The sequence below is a fragment of the Dendropsophus ebraccatus genome, chromosome 9, assembly GCF_027789765.1.
Source record: "Dendropsophus ebraccatus isolate aDenEbr1 chromosome 9, aDenEbr1.pat, whole genome shotgun sequence".
NCBI classification, from domain to species: Eukaryota; Metazoa; Chordata; class Amphibia; order Anura; family Hylidae; genus Dendropsophus; species Dendropsophus ebraccatus.
This window is the reverse complement of record NC_091462.1, coordinates 113,936,716-113,958,088: the sequence shown is the minus strand read 5'-3', so window position 1 is coordinate 113,958,088 and position 21,373 is coordinate 113,936,716. Positions and strand designations below refer to the sequence as shown.

General features: G+C 46.1%; 2 protein-coding genes across 6 annotated transcripts in view; both read left to right on the top strand.

Moving 5' to 3' along the window:
* Positions 1-21,373, top strand: part of LOC138800535 (uncharacterized) — a 127,190-nt gene that overhangs the window by 54,604 nt on the left and 51,213 nt on the right. For all 5 annotated transcript variants that reach the window (XR_011364473.1, XM_069982282.1, XM_069982281.1 and 2 more), the window contains exons 11-13: positions 8,873-8,992; positions 9,239-9,370; positions 10,773-10,859. Coding sequence is in view for 4 of the 5 variants with exons in the window: in XM_069982282.1 (XP_069838383.1) it covers positions 8,873-8,992; positions 9,239-9,370; positions 10,773-10,859 (339 nt within the window). In the remaining variant the exon portion in view is untranslated. The remainder of the gene's footprint in view (positions 1-8,872; positions 8,993-9,238; positions 9,371-10,772; positions 10,860-21,373) is intronic.
* On the top strand, positions 16,004-18,252 carry LOC138801043 (lamina-associated polypeptide 2, isoforms alpha/zeta-like). The gene is made up of 2 exons (XM_069983461.1): positions 16,004-17,048; positions 17,142-18,252. Exons 1-2 carry the CDS (start codon positions 16,945-16,947, stop codon positions 18,250-18,252), a joined length of 1,215 nt encoding a protein of 404 aa, XP_069839562.1. The 5' UTR covers positions 16,004-16,944.

Sequence of the window (21,373 nt, the reverse complement as noted above, 5' to 3'; positions counted from 1 at the left end):
TGTAATTATTGCAAAAATATGCGTGCCTTTGCTGCCTATGAGATCCCGGCCGGAGTGTATACACATAGTATACCTAGCGGCGCTGCAAACAACTGCCAACCCATGTCAGTGCACACCATGGCGCGAGCGGCTGCAAGCTCCATAGTGTGCTGTGGGGAGTTCGGATGCGAGCACACTGCTATCACCTGCAGGGGGCAGCAGATTCTCCCAGGATTTAGGTCATAGTCCAGCATCTAATGTGGTCAGTGTGAACATGCCTCTACCTGAGGGATCTAGTAGGGCAGATTATAGATCTCCGTTATGCTGCGTTTACATGAAACGATAATTGGCCCGATCGTACGATTAACTATGTCGGAGTAACGATTTTTTTTCATAACGATCAGAGTTTCGTTTTGCGATCGCTAAAGCCTATCTTACACATTGGTTAAATCGGCGAACGACTGTTCACACGGAACAATCTGCAAATTTTTGGCGAACGATCAACGACAATTTGAGAACATGTTCAAAGATCAAAATGAACGAATTCTTGCTCGTCGTTTGATCGTTCGCTGCGTTTACACGTACAATTATCATTTGAATTTGATAGTTATCGTGCAAATTCGCAAGATAATCGTTCCGTGTAAACGCAGCATTATAGATTTGCAGGTGGAGATTGTGCAGTGTATTACAGCAGCCTCATAGTAGAAGAGAGTTTCATCAGACCCTGATCTGCCCTGTATATATTATATCCACAGCATGTAATGCTGCCCATGTGGTGTGGATTTCCTACTCACCTCAATGGGGAAGAGAAAACCTACAATAAATCCACAATGAAATGTAATGTTGCACATTTTGCCCTGGAATCACATCTGCGGATTGTAGCACAAAACCAGACGAAGAATCTGCAGCATTTCTATCATTGTGACTGATTACTACCTCATACATAGATCTGCGATACCCTGACCCGTGAGGGTCACTTCGCAGTGCAGGTGTTGTGAGCGGGCAGAAAGCGGGGCAGCTGCAGGGTATAGGATTGTCACAGTACAGGGCCTGAGGATGGCACAGCTGAGGGACCGGTCTGCAGATACTGCGGTATACTTGCTACTGGGCATGCGATTCTTCGCTGTACCTAGTCAGGGCACCAGTAAACGGACACTGGACAATGCCAGGGTTCAGTAACAGCGGTGGTTACACTTTTATTGTAACTGAGGTAAACTGGTAGCAACAGTCTCTTCCGGATGCAACCGGGTACATAGCAGACTTGTATAGACAGACCTAAGGTGGTGTGCAAATGAACAGCCAGGATCTGTAACAGCAGAGCACCAAGTCCACTCTCCTGAAGGTGAAGAGGGACACACTAACACTTCCTTCCCCTCTGAGGTAGAGGATGGAACTGCACAACCTCCTTGCTTGGGAGCAGGGGGAAGACTGAGGCACAGCAGGAAGTCACATGGTATCCCTGGCCAGAGCTAGACGGCCATTGGAGGAACCATGGTTACAGGGCACGGTCACGTGATCACTCAGCCTTTGCATACCACTGTACATAGTGAAATACACATGCAATATACATAAACCTGATAGAACTAGGGACTACATAGTCACAGTTGCAGTGCAAATAGTTTCCAGAACAGGCATGACTACAGCAATGAAAATAAACTTGACACGAGAAACAGCCTGTTCTGGGACACTGCACATCCACATTCTGCATCCATGTACATGTCCTCTCCTTACCTGCCCCCTGCTGGTGGATTCTAGCACTTGACAGCCGGGACAGAGATCGTCAGGAGCCTTGGATCTGATTCTGGTAATGGTGACAGTGACATCTGCATGACTGGTTATCGTCCCAATAAAGACACTACTCGGCATTAGATTTTATTGGCCACAGCAGCCTGTATAACTTACAAATTTAAAGGGAACCAATCAGCCCAATTGGGCTGATATGGTTCCCAGGAGCGCTGGATAAAGCTCCTGCTGCAGGAGCTTCATACCAGAGAAAAACAAAGTTAGTATCCCCCGTGCGTGACAGGCAGAGGCGGGGAGGTACTCATCTGGGAGGCTCCCCGCCCGTCACTAGTCACTGCTCTCTGTTTGTCAGCGTTCTCCACGGGATGATTGACAGGCAGAGAGGCCAGTAACGGACCGCTCTGCCTGTCTATCATCCCCTCTGAGCGCACTGAATGTAAATGCTGATGTATTATCCCGCTTACAGACTGGCAAAGAGCCGTCATCTGAAGATCAGTGGGAAGATGTAGAGATGCCGCCCTTCTATGACCGCTTTGCTCACCAAGCAGGAAGGTCTTAAAGTCAACCCTCGGCATGAGTTGCCCAAATGGAAGCTACTACAGGCAGAGAGCCGTGTAATTGGAGAACTCCAAAATTACCTGCTTACAGGCAAAGTACCTGTCAGGCTACACAAAGCTCACCCAGACACTGAGCTACAGAGACTCTGGCGGCAAAGGAAACGTCTCTTCCTACAGAGAGGCCTACTCCTCAGGACGAGGCCTACTCCTCCTTAGATCCTATTACCGGAGAAAGAGTTCAGCAGATCCTCATCCCCAGGCGAGATGCCAAAATGATCTTAGCGGCCACTTCGGAGTGCACAAAACAGTAGTGACAATCCGGAGAAGGTTCTATTGGGTCGGTATGAAGACTGATATTGAAAGTTGGTGTCAAAATTGCCCTGATTGCAGTCTTGCCAAATGAGGGAAGACAGATGCCAGAGCCCCTCTACATCCTATCAGCACCTCCAGACCAGGAGACATTGTGGCTAAAGACCATGTGAAATTGGCCCCTACCGCATGGGATGGAGGGTATTCTCTCTCGAGGTTTTTTGTTTGTACTGGGAGATAACTTGTTTTGGGAAAAAAAACTTTTTCAATAAAAAAGATTTGATAAACAAAAATAAAATTGGCCCCTACCAGATCCGGCTACAGCTACGCCCTGACCATGATTGACCACTACAGTAAGTAGACAGTGGTCGTTCCAGTAAAGGACTTGACAGCGAAAACCACGGCTATTATGCTGTATCATCATTACATCAAGCACTATGGTTGCCCTGAAGCCATCCTCTCAGACCAAGGTCCGGCATTTGAATCCCAGCTCTTCCAAGAACTTTGTGAATATCACGAATGCAAGAAACTTAGAACCACAGCATATCACCCCCTGGTAAATGGACTGTGTTCTCAGCATGTTGATGACCACTAGATTCATGTGTTAACAGCTGCTGTATCTAAACCAGGCGAATGGCCTGATCTTCTGGGAGAACTGGTTGAAGTGTACAATAACACTACTCACTTTTCTACTGGCTATACCTCCTTCTACCTAATGTTTGGGCGCCAAGGTCAACTACCCAATGACAGGGCCTTAAGCATTCAAGTCACAAATTCCCTTGACCTGCTACCACAAACAAACTGGGTTCAGGAACACCAGTGGAGAATCCAAGAAGCCCAAGAGATAGTCAATAGCAGAATAAAGGAAGTTCATCACCGCCAAGAGGAGGATTATAACCGGCATGCTAACACCCAACCTCTCAAAGTTAGTGATAAAGTCTGGCTGAAAGATGGTCATCATTCTGGAAAACTTGATCCACTCTGGGAGGAAGATCCTTATACAGTCATCTCAATTCCCCATGAAGCTACTGGCGTGTACCAGATCCAAAAAATGGGAAAACAGCCTGTAAATATTCATCCCAACAGACTGAAACTCTGCAGTGACAGAGACCTGCCTTTAACAGGAGAAGTGCTCCTGAACACAGAGCCCCTCTATCTTTCCTGCAGTGTAACTACTGTTCTGGTTCCAGCAGAGGTTCCCTATGGTCAGCCAAGAAGCCCAGATCACCTTCCTTCCTATGATCTGGCGGATAACCACCCAGTTGACTCTGTTGTCTTCCAAGAAAAACCACTACAGCTAAGAAGATCTACAAGGTCAACCACCTGCTCATTACCATGACCTAGTTTTTGTTTAGTTTTGCCCCTCGATTTAGGCCCCTTGATTTCTTTCTTCCCTCTTAGTTGTAATTTGGGTAGTTAACTTTAGTTTAGTTAGTTAGGGATTTGAGTCTCTTAAGGACTCTTGATGACCAGTTTTTTTCACTATGGACAATGGGAATATTGCCTTTGCATTGTTATTATTGCAGTTGTTGGTGTGAAACAGTTCTATTTGTATTTTATAACAGTCTTTTCCTCAAGGTGTTACGCCGTGGATGGCTTTTCTCAAGTGGGGTAGTATGTGGTGTCCCACCACTGGTGTCGCCATTAGTTACACCCTTTGTAAAAGCCTGTACTTATTGTGAGTCAGTAGTGATAAAGTTTTGCCACTAGATGTTGCTGTTATAGGTATCTGTACTTAGATTCTGCACGGCTGAAGTATGGAAAGGGTTATTGTTTATTTGTGTGTCACGTGGATCTGTGAACCTATGAGAGTATCTTCTTCTTCTATCCTATCATCTCTCACTTTACTTCTTCTTTATGCACTCTTCACCCACTCACAGCGCACTTTAGATATGCTGGTGATAAGAAGTCACATGGGTAGAGGAAGTGTAAGTCAGTCTTAGTCAGGTTCCTGTATGGGTAGGAAGCAAGACAAGACACAGCTAACATTTTCTTCTCAGCTTATTTCACACAACACTATGCAGTGTTAAAACTCTTACAGGAGAGGAAAAGTCAGAGATCACCTCAACCCACACCGTGGACTAGGAGAGTCACAGTGCAGGACAGTATCCACAAAAGCCAAATGAAGCTAGGAACTGATCCGGATGGAGCAAAGTTGCTAAGAGCCTAGGAACTCTATCTTGCAGCACGGTTGTCAGCAGGAAATCCTCAGCATTCCGCACATCCCAGGTAAAAGGGTCTGTGGCCTTGTGTCACCCACTAGGGCGGGTCCCCCCAACACTGGTGGTGCATTAGGTGGTGCGAAGACCCAAAGGTCAATACACGGGCACAAGTATTCTCTTCTTAAGTATTCTTCTACCTCACCTTCCAACATCCCAGCAAAGCACATTACTACTTGGGTTGGGACTCTCACAACATCCTCCTCTCTGCTCCTGGTAAAGAGGCTCAGTGATTCTTCGCCCCGCACCAACACAGTATACACCAAATCCTTGGGACATTTCCCCTTTCTGTGGGTGGCAGTACCAATAGTCCAGAAGGGTCACTACACCACTCCAGCCCACCGTGATAACATCCCAAGGGACCCAGTAGCAACCCGGCAGGACACTGACCACAGGGGAACAAGGTACAACCGGCCCTCTAAACTAAAAGCAGGTGTGCCACTATACCTGTGTGCCCAACCGTCACTGGCAGCACAACTTATCATCACTGGGCCCGGCTGTATCTCAGCCTACCACCACACACCCTACCATCTAGCAAGTGACCGGCTGTTTCACCTACATACCACCGCGGGGGTGCACCACTGGGGGAGCACTGGTACAATAGGGAGCAATACAGTTGTTGTCTCAAATGTAATTAAAACAGTATCTGAGGCTGCAGGGAGAAAAATGTTCTGTTAAGCAAAAAAAAAAAAAAAGAAAAGAAATTGAGATTTAAATAGAGAATCGTCCAAAGTGTAAAAAAAAAAAAGAACAAAAGATTTTATTTTTGGGCCATATCGCCCAGCCCTACTCCAGTATAATGTATATAACAGCTCACACTGATACTTCCTCCTAAATTATAGATATCAACTAAGTCCCAGACCTCCAACACCGCTGCTTATTGTCACATATTGTTAGGGCTGCGGCGGCGTCCCACCCGCTCTCCTTCCTCCACTCTTAATGCAGTCGCCGGAGACCATGTGCATGGGGCCTGCGCTGCCTCGGTCCCTGAGGGTGCCTCACCGCTCCTTGGTCCTGTCTCCCTCTGTACCGGCCGGTGCGCACGCCCCCGTCTCCTAGGACGCGCATGCACCGGCTGTCGCAGGTTTAAAGGGACAGGTCGTCCTTAATTGAAAAGTTGCACCAATCACTTACCTATACATTGACACCTGCCCTGATCTTCCCTGTTTCTGCCCCTTGTTCTTGGCCGTTATTCCTGCTGTCTGCGGTTTTCACCGCCGTCACTAGCAAGCCAAGCCAGGGGTAGAGACCTGGGGGTCGTCTGCCGCAGCAAGTCCATCCCGCCTTGCGGTGGATACTGGTGAGGACCAGCAGCCCCTTAGACTTCGCTCCCTGGTGCAGCTTACGCCATTACTGGTGACGGTCCAGTGGATCCACGACTCCAGTCATTACACATATAGGCTGCGTTCACACTACGTATATTTCAGTCAGAATATGTATATTTCAGTCAGTATATTTCAGTCAGTATTGCAACCAAAACCAGGAGTGGATTAAAAACACAGAAAGGATCTGTTCACACAATGTTGAAATTGAGTGGATGGCCGTCATATAATGGCAAATATTTGCTGTTATTTTAACCCTCTCCCGCCGCTGCACAGTAAATTCCCGTCGCTGCAGCGACGTGAATTTACTGCAGAGGATGACACAGGCGTAGGAGCTACGCCTGTGTCATCCGCGGCGGGTCCCGGCTATCAGTGATAGCCGGAGACCTGCCGGAACTCTCAGCACCGGGGCCGCGCTCCGGTGCTGAGAGTTAACCCTATAAATACTGCGGTCCACTCAGTTTCAACATTGTGTGAACAGATCCTTTCTGTGTTTTTAATCCACTCCTGGTTTTGGTTGCAATACTGACTGAAATATACATAGTGTGAACGCAGCCACTGTATACTGCTGAGACTGTTAAATCCATCTCTCCACCACTATTATATTATCTGCCTCGTATCACTGCTCCCATAGAAAGCTCATTATCTCTTGGCTGTTTCTGGTTATGTCTTCCTCTTGCTCTACACAGCAAGTGGAAATCTCCAGATGAATCTAAGGCTGGTCAGTGTAACGTGAAACTGATATCCCCAGGTGTAACTGTGGTGTGTGCTCGACCGGTCACTTGCTAGATGGTACTGTGTGACGCCATTACTGTGGTGGTTGGTTGGAGTTCAGCTCAGCTGGATGGTAGATTGTTGTGATGCCAGTGCCAGTTGGACACACAGGTATGCTGGCACACCTGCTTTTATTTTAAGGTGGCTGGCTATACCCTTTCCCCTGTGGTCGGTGACCTGCCGGGCTGTGAGGGGGTCCCTTGGGTAATTATCACGGTGGTCCGGAGTGGAGTTGTGACCCACCCGAACTATCGGTACCGCCACCCACAGAAAGGGGAAATGACCCAAGGACAGTGTAACTACTGTGTAGGTGCTGGAATAATGATCACTGAGTCCCGTTTTCATAAATAAAATCTTCTTTACTGTAGGAATACTTAAAACAGAAACTGAAAATAGGCTTCTGACTTGACTGGACACGATCTGTCCTGAGAGCTTTAGAAGTAGAATAGCAGTGCTGACTTGGTTGCATGCTGTGAGATAGAGTAGGCTCAGAATAGCGGAGTAGAGTAAGTTGTAAGAGTTCAGAGAAATGGAGAGGAGTAAGTCATGAGAGTCCCAACCCAAAGTACTACTGTGCTCTGTCGAAACTCTTAGAGTAGAATACTTGTGAAGAATACTGTGTTTTGACCTCCGTCATGATACCACCTATTGCCCTACAGTTTCGGGTGACTTGTCCTCCTAGGGTACACAAGCCCCAGACCTTGTTACCTGAGTTGAGCAGAGTGGCCAAGATTACTTGATTACACCCAGGTTGCAAGGTAGAGTACGTAGGCTTCTAGCGACTTTGCTCTATCCGGATCAGTCCTCCTCTGTCTCTGGATACTGTCCTGCACCTTTAGAAATGCTCACGATGTGGGTTGGGGTTATCACTGACTTGTGCTCTCTTGAGTTGTTTAGCACTGCATCAAAGAAATAAGTGTTGCTTCAGAGAAAAGAGTCTCTGTGTCTCCCATACGTCTGTCCACTACCACACCCCAGACTAGACTACTGTGGACGGCCCACGTGTGGGTGTGTACTTCCTCTCACTATGTGACAAATTCCTACAGGGTGTGTAACAACTCCTGTGAGTGGTGGAGTAGAGAGTTGATGGAGAAAGGAGAACAGAGATAGGCGGAGAAGAGAAAAGAGCTCTCAGTGGTGCACAGATTACACACAAACAATAACCCTTTAGGTACTAGAGCTGTTCAATATACAAAGGCATACACCAACAGCAGCGACATCTAATGGCAAAACCTAGACATAACTTCATTACCACTTTACTTGAAGTATAGACTTTTGCGAGGGGTGTTTGGACTTAGTAACACCCGTGGTGGGACACCACATAACTTTATACTATAAATGTCCTGGAAAGGTTAGCATGGTCCATGGTCTATCATGGTGGGAGATCTAAGCTTAACCCTCAGGAAGGGATAATTATCTAAACTGGAATACTTGTACATCGATCATTAATAAAATTCACCCCTCTTTCACGAGACACACGCCTCTTCGTTAATCTGACGGGACCTGTGCTGGTCACATGGCGGGAACAAAACTCTGCACCTTCTCTGGGGCAGGTGTAAATTTCTGCCACAGTTTACTCCTGTTTACAGACCCCCCCCCCCCCCCCCAGGTGAGCTGGGCATATACCAGGAAAAAGGCAGCGATTTTGTATCAAACTACTTGGTTTTTCCCTGACGTACGCCAGAGCGCATATTGATAAATCTGTCCCCTAATACTTGCAAGAACATCTATCACCTGGAGAAGCAGGTTATAGGTCACAGATGGCAGAAGATGGTTAGCTCCACACAGTCCTCTGCAGTCACAAGATGAAGGCAAGGCTGGAGCGGGCCAGATAGGGGAGGAAGCTTTGGTAGTAAGACTGTGGCCTATACAGAAACAATGGATCCAGTGATGAGACTAATCATGCTGAATTATAATGTGACTTCTAATCGTCTGTTTCTGTTTTTATTGTTCTTTCTCTTGTACAAAGCTCCTGGGACGGGTGGTGGAGAGATCAGTGTAGCAGAGGAGAAGAAAAAAACTGGAGCCGGAGAAAGTCCTGAGATCTCAGCGAGCCAACAGTCCGGTGACGACACAAAACCAAAAAAAGGTAGAAAACTGGTGAACACCTGTATAGAGCATTGGGTGGTATTGGACAGAATGGGGTGATATGGGACAGGACTGATTTGGGTAACATTCACATTATGGAAATTCAATTCCAATATTATTCCTAAAAAACCCTGAAATTATTTCTCAGATTGCTCGTCCTCTGGACAATGACTTCCACTCAGCTCTTGTGCTGATAGCAATGCTATTCATACGACACATGAACCAGGTTACACTCATGTTTCTACAGATTATAAAACTACACCGGAGTCAACTATACCAGCACAAACATCTGGTGTAACTGGGGGCAGTGAGCAAAAAGCAGAGAAACAGGAAGAGGAGGATGTAAAACTAGAAGAATCAAGGATGCAACTAAAAAGCGGTAAATGACCTGTCAGCTCTATGGGGGGGGGGGGGGCTTTGTTGTTGAAGAGACACTCAGATTTTTTGTTTGTTGTCCTATATAATGCACATCACTATTCCTGCCGCGTCATCTGCTCAGTTTCTGCTCTGCTACATCCATACATTGTATTATTGTATCTGGATCAAGTGACCTCTGATCAGCCGCCTTCTAGAATACTCTCCACTTCAGATCTGTCAATCCCATGATGCATCAGCACAGTATCACACGGGCAGCTAAAACTAGTACTGTGGTAGCCAGGGGTGCTACATGGAACTTGCCAGGGAAGGTGTTGCAGTACCGCTGTGGTGCTTTTCACGTGGCTCAGAGTATGTTCTCCCCGAATCCAAGCACGCGCCTCTTAGAGGAGTTGGGGTAGTTGTAATCCCTGTGGTGCGGTGCAGAGAAACACAACGTCCGGGATAATATCAACAGGTGGAAACTTTTACTGAACCTCTCTTAAAGGTGCAAGGTGCAAAATATAATAGCTAAAGAGTTGGCTGGTAATATCCCTTTACCACTCTGGACATTTGACCGCTTTAGCAGGTATACTGAGTTTTAGGAGAATCTAAAGTTTTAGCAAAGTCTCTAAAGGTGGTTACTTAGTTAGCTTTAATCTTTACTTGAAGACTAGGTGGCCTACTTTAAGGGGGAATATACAGACATTAAAGTTAGGGATGGTCTGAAACTGCCGAGGTTCGGGTTCGGGCTCGGCATCAGATTCCCGCTGTCTGCCCGCTCCGTGCAGCGGGTGGATACAGCGGGAGGACCGCCTGGAAAACTGGGATACTGCCTATGGCTGTGGCTGTATCCCAGTTTTCCAGGCGGTCCTCCCGCTGTATCCACCCGCTGCACGGAGCGGGCAGACAGCAGGAATCATTACTGAGAGTTCAGGTTCATACGAACTCGGTTCGGACCATCCCTAATTAAAGTACTCAGTTCTAAGGTGTTCTACCCACTTTGGAGTAAGTGGCTATAAACTTGAAAAGAAGTACCTGTATTCACGGCTATAATGATCTGCCTAATGCTGGTCAAAGGCAACGAGTGACACGATCCAGGAACACAGGCCCCACTGAATTGTGAGCTAGTCATTGGGGTTCTGCTTTAGGTCCTTGCAAGTTGCAGCAGAGTAAGTTGTCTTTAGGATGAGGGGTGTTTCAAAATGTATTTTACCTGAGCGGAATACCCCTTTTAATTTGAAAGGACTAAAAGAGTTTAGCCTCACATAAATATAACAGCACTTTGAAGAAAATAAAACGAAGAAAATAAAAGGTTCTGACCTACATAGCGCACATTGCAGCACCTCGAACCATTCTCTAGATCTCTGACTTTTTCTCTTAAAATATTTATTATTAGTTGTTGATAATTTTATCTTTCTTTTTAGGGGAATCATTTACATCTCTACAAAGCATGTACGTGACTCCACCAAAGACACTGCCTCTACTTGAAGACATCCTCGATTTTTCCTCCTGTAGGTATATCACCAGTATAATGTATATACCAGCTCACACTGATACTCCCTCCTGTAGGTATATCTCCAGTATAATGTATATAACAGCTCACACTGATACTCCCCCCTGTAGGTATATCCCCAGTATAATGTATATACCAGCTCACACTGATCCTCCCCCCCTGTAGGTATATCTCCAGTATAATGTATATACCAGCTCACACTGATACTCCCCCCTGTAGGTATATCTCCAGTATAATGTATATAACAGCTCACACTGATCCTCCCCCCTGTAGGTATATCTCCAGTATACAGTATATAACAGCTCACACTGATCCTCCCTCCTGTAGGTATATCCCCAGTATAATGTATATACCAGCTCACACTGATCCTCCCTCCTGTAGGTATATCTCCAGTATAATGTATATAACAGCTCACACTGATCCTCCTCCCTGTAGGTATATCCCCAGTATAATGTATATAACAGCTCACACTGATCCTCCCTCCTGTAGGTATATCCCCAGTATAATGTATATACCAGCTCACACTGATCCTCCCCCCTGTAGGTATAACAGTATAATGTATATAACAGCTCACACTGATCCTCCTCCCTGTAGGTATATCCCCAGTATAATGTATATACCAGCTCACACTGATCCTCCCCCCTGTAGGTATAACAGTATAATGTATATAACAGCTCACACTGATCCTCCTCCCTGTAGGTATATCCCCAGTATAATGTATATAACAGCTCACACTGATCCTCCTCCCTGTAGGTATATCCCCAGTATAATGTATATACCACCTCACACTGATCCTCCTCCCTGTAGGTATATCTCCAGTATAATGTATATAACAGCTCACACTGATCCTCCCTCCTGTAGGTATATCCCCAGTATAATGTATATACCAGCTCACACTGATACTCCCCCCTGTAGGTATATCTCCAGTATAATGTATATACCAGCTCACACTGATCCTCCCCCCTGTAGGTATAACAGTATAATGTATATAACAGCTCACACTGATCCTCCTCCCTGTAGGTATATCCCCAGTATAATGTATAAACCAGCTCACACTGATCCTCCCTCCTGTAGGTATATCCCCAGTATAATGTATATACCAGCTCACACTGATCCTCCCCCCTGTAGGTATATCCCCAGTATAATGTATATAACAGCTCACACTGATCCTCCTCCCTGTAGGTATATCTCCAGTATAATGTATATAACAGCTCACACTGATCCTCCCCCCTGTAGGTATAATAGTATAATGTATATACCAGCTCACACTGACACTCCCCCCTGTAGGTATATCTCCAGTATAATGTATATAACAGCTCACACTGATACTCCCCCCTGTAGGTATATACCTTAGTATAATGTATATAACAGCTCACACTGATACTCCCTCCTGTAGGTATATCCCCAGTATAATGTATATAACAGCTCACACTGATACTCCCCCCCTGTAGGTATATCCCCAGTATAATGTATATAACAGCTCACACTGATACTCCCTCCTGTAGGTATATCCCCAGTATAATGTATATAACAGCTCACACTGATACTCCCCCTGTAGGTATATCTCCAGTATAATGTATATACCAGCTCACACTGATACTCCCCCCTGTAGGTATATCCCCAGTATACTGTATATAACAGCTCACACTGATACTCCCTCCTGTAGGTATATCCCCAGTATAATGTATATAACAGCTCACACTGATACTCCCCCTGTAGGTATATCCCCAGTATAATGTATATAACAGCTCACACTGATACTCCCCCCTGTAGGTATATCCCCAGTATAATGTATATACCAGCTCACACTGATCCTCCCTCCTGTAGGTATATCCCCTGTATAATGTATATAACAGCTCACACTGATACTCCCTCCTGTAGGTATATCCCCAGTATAATGTATATACCAGCTCACACTGATCCTCCCCCCTGTAGGTATATCCCCAGTATAATGTATATACCAGCTCACACTGATCCTCCCTCCTGTAGGTATATCCCCAGTATAATGTATATGATCCTCCATCCTGTAGGTATATCCCCAGTATAATGTATATACCAGCTCACACTGATCCTCCCTCCTGTAGGTATATCTCCAGTATAATGTATGTACCAGCTCACACTGATCCTCCCTCCTGTAGGTATATCCCCAGTATAATGTATATAACAGCTCACACTGATCCTCCCCCCTGTAGGTATATCTCCTGTATAATGTATATAACAGCTCACACTGATCCTCCTCCCTGTAGGTATATCTCCAGTATAATGTATATAACAGCTCACACTGATCCTCCCTCCTGTAGGTATATCTCCAGTATAATGTATATAACAGCTCACACTGATCCTCCTCCCTGTAGGTATAACAGTATAATGTATATAACAGCTCACACTGATACTCCCTCCTGTAGGTATATCCCCAGTATAATGTATATACCAGCTCACACTGATACTCCCTCCTGTAGGTATATCCCCAGTATAATGTATATACCACCTCACACTGATCCTCCTCCCTGTAGGTATATCCCCAGTATAATGTATATACCAGCTCACACTGATCCTCCCTCCTGTAGGTATATCCCCAGTATAATGTATATAACAGCTCACACTGATACTCCCTCCTGTAGGTATATCCCCAGTATAATGTATATACCAGCTCACACTGATACTCCCTCCTGTAGGTATATCCCCAGTATAATGTATATAACAGCTCACACTGATACTCTCTCCTGTAGGTATATCCCCAGTATAATGTATATAACAGCTCACACTGATCCTCCCTGTAGGTATATACCCCAGTATAATGTATATAACAGCTCACACTGATACTCCCTCCTGTAGGTATATACCCAGTATACAGTATATAACAGCTCACACTGATCCTCCCCCCTGTAGGTATAACAGTATAATGTATATAACAGCTCACACTGATACTCCTCCCTGTAGGTATATCCCCAGTGTAATGTATATAACAGCTCACACTGATACTCCCCCCTGTAGGTATATCCCCAGTATAATGTATATACCAGCTCACACTGATACTCCCCCCTGTAGGTATAACAGTATAATGTATATAACAGCTCACACTGATCCTCCCCCCTGTAGGTATATCTCCAGTATAATGTATATACCAGCTCACACTGATCCTCCCTCCTGTAGGTATATCCCCAGTATAATGTATATAACAGCTCACACTGATCCTCCCTCCTGTAGGTATATCTCCAGTATAATGTATATACCAGCTCACACTGATCCTCCCCTCTGTAGGTATATCTCCAGTATAATGTATATACCAGCTCACACTGATCCTCCCCCCTGTAGGTATATCCCCAGTATAATGTATATAACAGCTCACACTGATACTCCCTCCTGTAGGTATATCCCCAGTATAATGTATATACCAGCTCACACTGATACTCCCCCCTGTAGGTATATCTCCAGTATAATGTATATACCAGCTCACACTGATCCTCCCTCCTGTAGGTATATCCCCAGTATAATGTATATACCAGCTCACACTGATACTCCCCCCTGTAGGTATATCTCCAGTATAATGTATATAACAGCTCACACTGATCCTCCCTCCTGTAGGTATATCTCCAGTATAATGTATATAACAGCTCACACTGATACTCCCTCCTGTAGGTATATCTCCAGTATAATGTATATACCAGCTCACACTGATCCTCCCCCCTGTAGGTATATCCCCAGTATAATGTATATAACAGCTCACACTGATCCTCCCCCTGTAGGTATATCTCCAGTATAATGTATATAACAGCTCACACTGATCCTCCCCCCCTGTAGGTATATCTCCAGTATAATGTATATACCAGCTCACACTGATCCTTCCTCCTGTAGGTATATCCCCAGTATAATGTATATAACAGCTCACACTGATCCTCCCTCCTGTAGGTATATCTCCAGTATAATGTATATAACAGCTCACACTGTTACTCCCTCCTGTAGGTATATCCCCAGTATAATGTATATACCAGCTCACACTGATCCTCCCTCCTGTAGGTATATCCCCAGTATAATGTATATAACAGCTCACACTGATACTCCCTCCTATATTATAGATATCAGCTCAGTCATTAGTCTCTGTTGTAAATCTGACATCTAAAAATACAGTGATGGGACAATATACAGCTGTTATATAATTCATTTTAGGGCTATGATCACATTACGTGAACGACCGTCCGTTCCATGACCTTGGCCGGGTCACGGAACGGCCGGTCTCTGCACAGATCATCCCGGCCGGATGATCTTTGTGGCCATAGTGTTCTGATGCGGGCGCATTAGCGCGCGCCCGCATCAGGACTTCCCATAGCGCACAATGAAGCGGCCGGATTCAGACTTTTATTAGGAGAGGAGATTTTTTATTAATAATTTTTTTTACACTAATTAGAAGTCTCCCTGGGTGACTTCTACATACAGCACTGATCAATGAGATCAGTGATACATTGCTCTGGGGGCTGCAGCCCAGAGCAATGTATTGTTGAGCCAGGATCAGCGTCATTGCAACACTGAATCCTGGGTAGATTACCCCCCTCCCCCCGCAATTGGATCGTAGAGGGAGGATCCAACCCTCTCTGAACCCCCCCCTTTGCGCCACCATGATGTATACAGGGTTAAAGTGTCACTGTCGTGAAATTTTTTTTTTGCATAAATCAATAGTACAGGTGATTTTAAGAAACTTTGTCATTGGGTTTATTAGCCGAAAAATGCATTTTTATCATGAAAAGCAGTTTGAAGCTCTCCCCCCTGTCTTCATTGTTCTCCTATGGAGAGAGCTAAAGAAAAGACCAAAACAGGACAACAAAGAGTTAATCTACAAATCCCTCACCCTGTATCTCCTCTGACCATCAGCACTGACCTCCCTGACCTCTGATTACAGCTGTCACCCACCTCCTGTAATCCTCTGTTATCTGCTTTCTGCTGTCACTCCCTCCTCCCCCTCCCCTCTCCCTAGAGCAGACAGGGGACGTCTCCTGCAACAAGTCACAATTTTCAGATTTTTTGGAGTGGATGAAAAAGAGGAAGGAGGGGGGGACCTGGGAAAAGGCTTTTTACATGCAGATAATGGCAGATTTGGCTAATAAACCCAATTACAAAGTTTCCCTATTCGCCCTATGACAGCACCCCTGGAGAGCGTCCTTCCCCTTCCCAAAAGACAGGAAACAGCCGCCAAGGATGAAAGCTTTAAAAGGGGCAGGACCGACCCCAAACTCCAGTTCTGTTTCCTGTCTTCTAGGAAGAGGGAGAGTGAGACTGCAGTCTCACTCTCCCAGGAAGGATCGCCGAGGAATGAGAACTGAGGCGCCCGGTCCCTATGATTAGTCCTCAGGACAACGGGTTACCTGTGCCTGGCGTAACTCTTCTGGGGGAAGCCGCCGGCCAGTCTGGATTGTCCCGGTCCGTCGGGCCTCCTGTTCACCCTCACCTCTCGCGCGGATGTCAGCAGGGAGACGCGGTGAGTGCCGGTCTGTCCGGGCGTCCTTTCCTGGGCCTCCCAGGGCGGCAGCCTGGTGTCAGGTACGAGCGCTCCTATAGGAGCGCTTCCGGGGTCTGTCGTGCATCCCGGCTGGCGTGTGACGTCACTTCCGCGGGACGTCTGACGACTTCCGGTGCGGCCTAGACGCAAACGGCGGCCTTTCCTGGAGGGGACAGGGAGGCGGCGGATCAGCCAGGTACGATACCGAAACCTCCGGGCGGGCTCCGTTAGTGGGAGGGGTAGGCGAGGGGCCGTGCTCCGAACCTCCACCGGAAGTGGAGAGGGAGGGGGCAAAAAAGCTCCCTTTAAAAGGAACAGGAGGCCTAGACAGAGGTGTGTGCTCCTCGGACGGGACGCCAGCCAGTTCCAGGACCAGGCAGAGTGGAAGTTTTTCCCGTGTATACTGCCCCTTCTGCTGATTCTGCAGCATGGAAGAACCAGAGCACACTGAATCCCAAGAGACCGGGTCGGAGGTGACTGTGATGGTCGGGTGAGAGGGGTTGTACCCCAACATGGTTTATTCCCCCTATAATGGTTTTCATATGTATTTTAGGAAGGTTCCAAAAGACCTAAAGCTAAAAAAGAATGTGCCATGTGTAGGAAGAAATTACAATCATCCTATTCCAAGAACCTCTGTAATACATGCATTACTAAAGTCATGCAGGAAGAAGCTCCATCTTTCATGGCTACTGTTAAGTAAGAATGTATTTTTTAGGGGGTTCTTTGTTCGGAGTTTTTTATTATTACCCCGAATGGTTTTTTTTCTGACAAATTCTTAATTCCTTGCAGAACCCTCATTAAGAATGAGATCAGATCCTCCATTTCATCTGACAAGCCTTCTACCTCTACCTCTCAGCTAGAGGTTTCTGCGCTGTCTCCCTCTGGTCCTATGTCTCCTCAGGAGCCTATCCAGATTGAGGATGAGGAGGAGGGGGAATACAGGGAGTCTTCTGATTCTGAGGAGGATTCTGCTGGAAAAGCGTTGTTCCCTATTGACAGTGTGGACGCTTTAGTCAAGGCTGTTAGAAATACTATGAAAGTGGAGGAATTCAAGGAACAACTGTCTGTACAGGACAAAATGTTTGAGGGTCTGGCTCCTAGGAAAAAGAAAGTATTTCCATTACATAAGAATATTAAGGACTTAATCCAGAGGGAGTGGAATAAGCCAGACCGGAAGTTCTTTGTTCCCAGAACCCTCAAACGAAAGTATCCGTTTGATGAGATAGAAACGGAATATTGGGACAGGCCCCCTATGGTGGATCCAGCAGTAGCAAAATTTTGTAAAGGGGCCTTCCTTCCATTTGAGGATACTGGAGTGTTGAGAGACCCAATGGATAAAAAGGCTGATGGGTTTCTTAGAAAGAGTTGGGAGGCGACAGCGGCTTTATTTAAGCCTGTTGCAGCTACTACTTCGGTTGCTAGGTCAGTAAAGATGTGGTTAACTGACCTTGAGTCTAGTATTAAAGATGGTACTCCTAGAGATGAATTAATTAAGTCTCTCCCATCTCTTGCTAATGCCTTAGACTTTATGTCAGATGCATCTGATGACGCACTCAGACTTATAGCAAAATCCACGGCTTTCTCTAATTCAGCCCGTAGGGCTTTATGGATTAAGGACTGGAAAGGGGACATGGCCTCCAAATCACGCCTCTGTGCTATGCCATGTCAAGGTCAATTTCTCTTTGGCCCAGCCCTGGACACTGTCTTGGAGAAGGCATCTGACAGGAAGAAGGGGTTCCCTTCAGTTGGGCCTCCTCTGGCTAAACGGCCCTTTCGTGGCAAGGGTAGGGGGGGAGCCCAATCTTCCTCATCTAGGGGGAAAAACTGGAAAGCACAGGGGAAAAGCAAAAATTTTTTGTTTCCCAAAAATGCGACAAGTAAAAAAGATGACAAGCAATGACGCCAGGCCACCTGTGGGGGGACGCTTGACCCTATTTCACCCAGAATGGGAAAAGATAAGCAGCAGCAGATGGGTGTTAGATTCAATAAATGTTGGTCTAAAACTAAAGATGTCGTCTCTCCCAGGTGGTCGTTTTGTCATTACAGATCTCAACAGGGATCCTCAAAAGCAGTCAGCTCTAGAATTAGAGATCCAGTCTCTTCTCCTAAAAAAGGTACTAGTCCCAGTCCCTCAGTCAGAGATAGGGAAGGGTTTCTACTCAACCCTATTTTTAGTAAAGAAACCCAATGGAACGTTCCGAACTATTATAAATCTGAAAGACCTAAATCAGCATTTATGCTACGAGAGGTTCAGGATGGAAACGATTCAATCAACCATCCTGAATCTCTCGAAGGACTGTTTTATGATGACACTGGACCTGAGAGATGCATATTATCATGTTCCAATTTTTCAGAGTCATCAGAAATACTTAAGAGTGGCAGTCCGAATCCAAAAGGAGATACGTCACTATCAGTTCCAGGCCCTCCCTTTCGGGCTTTGTCAGGCTCCCAGAGCCTTTACAAAGATTATTTCAGAGGTAATGGCCCACATAAGGGAGAGGGATGTGCTGATAGTCCCGTATCTGGACGATTTTTTGATCATAGGCCCTTCAGTAGAGATACTGACTCAACAGGGACTACTGGTACAGGAAATTTTAGCCAAACTAGGTCTAGAAGTAAATCTAGAGAAATCTTGTCTAGTACCAAGTCAGATATGTTCCTTCCTAGGGATCAGCCTCAATTCAATAGTCCAGACGTCTTTTCTCCCCCCGCAGAAAGTCTCAAACCTAGTATCACGGGTGATGGAATTAAAGAGAAGGGGCTCCTGCACCATCAGACAAGCAATGTCGGTTCTGGGGTTAATGACCTCAGCCATTCCAGGGGTTTGTTGGGCCCAATACCACTCCAGGAGGCTCCAGGCTCAAATTCTGGAGGTTTGGGACAAACACAGGTCTTCCCTGGAGATGCAGTTCTCCCTATCTCCACAGGTTTTGAGGTCGCTGGAGTGGTGGTTGGATCCCCAGAATCTATCCAGAGGTGTCCTCTGGGAAAAGGAGGAGATCTTCCAGATCACGACAGATGCCAGCCCAGGAGGGTGGGGAGCCCATGCGGAGGCCCTTCTGTTGCAGGGAAAATGGAATCCCAGGGAGGCAGAAGATCCACAAAATGTCAGGGAACTAAGAGCAGTGTTTTTTGCCCTGTTAGGCAGTTTAGGAAAGATAGAAGGGAAACATGTAAGAATACTGACGGACAACTCCACAGTAGTGGCTTACCTCAACCATCAGGGGGGGACGAGATCAGACAAGCTCATGAAAGTGTCTCACTTCATTTTCAGGTTGGTAGAACAGAAGATTCTTTCCCTATCGGCCCTCCACCTGAAGGGTTCAGAGAACGTGACCGCAGACTATCTGAGCAGAGTCTCTCTGAATCAGTCAGAATGGTGCCTCAGTCGGACAGTGTTCAGACAGATCACGGAATTATGGGGGAATCCAGTGATAGACCTGTTTGCCAACAGAGCCAATCGTCAAGTTCAGAGATTCTACTCTCTGAATCCAGTAGAGATGCCGTCAGGAGTGGACGCATTTGCTCAGGATTGGAGCAGAGATCTACTATATGCCTTTCCCCCCATACGTATGCTTCCCAGAATGCTAAGAAAGGTGAGGACAGACAGGGCCCTTATAATAGTCATTGCTCCCTTTTGGCCAAGAAGGGTATGGTTTTCCTGGCTGAGGAAACTCTCAATAGCCAGGCCATGGGTTCTTCCAGAGACCCAGGATCTCCTATTCCAGGGCCCAGTTCTGCATCCCACATCGCAGCATCTTCATCTGACGGCCTGGCTGTTGAGAGGCAACTAATGATGGATAGAGGTCTGTCCCCATCAGTTATTGATACACTCTTAGCTAGCAGAAAGAAAGTTACTTCACAGATCTACCTAAGGACGTGGAAAGTTTTTTGTAGGTTTATGGGATCTCCGATTAATGTCCTCAATCCACCTGACATAACCAAGATTCTAGAATTTCTACAAAAGGGTCTAGAATTAGGGCTAAGCACCAGTACCCTAAAGGTACAAATTTCAGCTTTAAGCGCTCTGTTTGACTTTCGTATTGCAGACCACCAATGGATAAAAAGATTTATAAAAGCATCAGACAGACTCAGACCCACAGTAAGATCAAACATCCCTCCATGGGATCTAAATATAGTGTTGTCGGCCCTGGCCCTCCCTCCTTTTGAACCTTTAGAGGAGCTTTCAGAGAAAAATCTATCCCTAAAACTTGCCTTTTTATTAGCTATAACTACGGCTAGGAGGGTAGGAGAGATTTCAGCCCTGTCTATTATCCATCCTTATATGACGGTACTAGAGGATAGAATCATTTTATCTCCTGATCCAGCTTTTTTACCCAAGGTGGTTACAGATTTCCACCGATCGCAGCAGGTAATTCTACCCTCCTTCTGTCCCGATCCAAAGAATGAGGGAGAACGTAGATTCCACAATCTGGATGTAAGACGTTGTCTCTTATTCTACCTGGAAAAAACTAAGGATTGGAGGAAATCTCAGAGGTTACTCCTTCTATTTCAGGGAAAGAATAGAGGTCAGGCTGCCTCCTCTAGATCGGTAGCTAGATGGATTAAGGAGGCCATTAGCTTAGCATACTCCTCGTCAGGATTAGCCCCTCCAAGGGCTTTTGGGGCTCATTCAACCAGGGCAATCTCGACATCTTGGGCAGAAAGAGCAGCAGCATCAATATCTCAGATCTGTAGAGCAGCCACCTGGAGCTCACCACACACCTTTTTTAAGCATTATAGACTGCAGCTTCCAGGGTCAGAAGACCTTTCCTTTGGGAGAAAGGTGCTTCAGGCTGTAGTCCCTCCCTAATAAGAAAGCCTATTCTAGTCTCCAGGGGTGCTGTCATAGGGCGAATAGGGAAAACGTAAATTACTCACCGGTAATTGTTTTTCTGTGAGCCCATGACAGCACCCCTCATAATACCCACCCAGAAAGAGAGATATATAATGTATTATAAATTGAAATCGTACAAATTGGAAAGAGGGAATAAGAGTTATAAGAAGTAAGGAGAAATGAA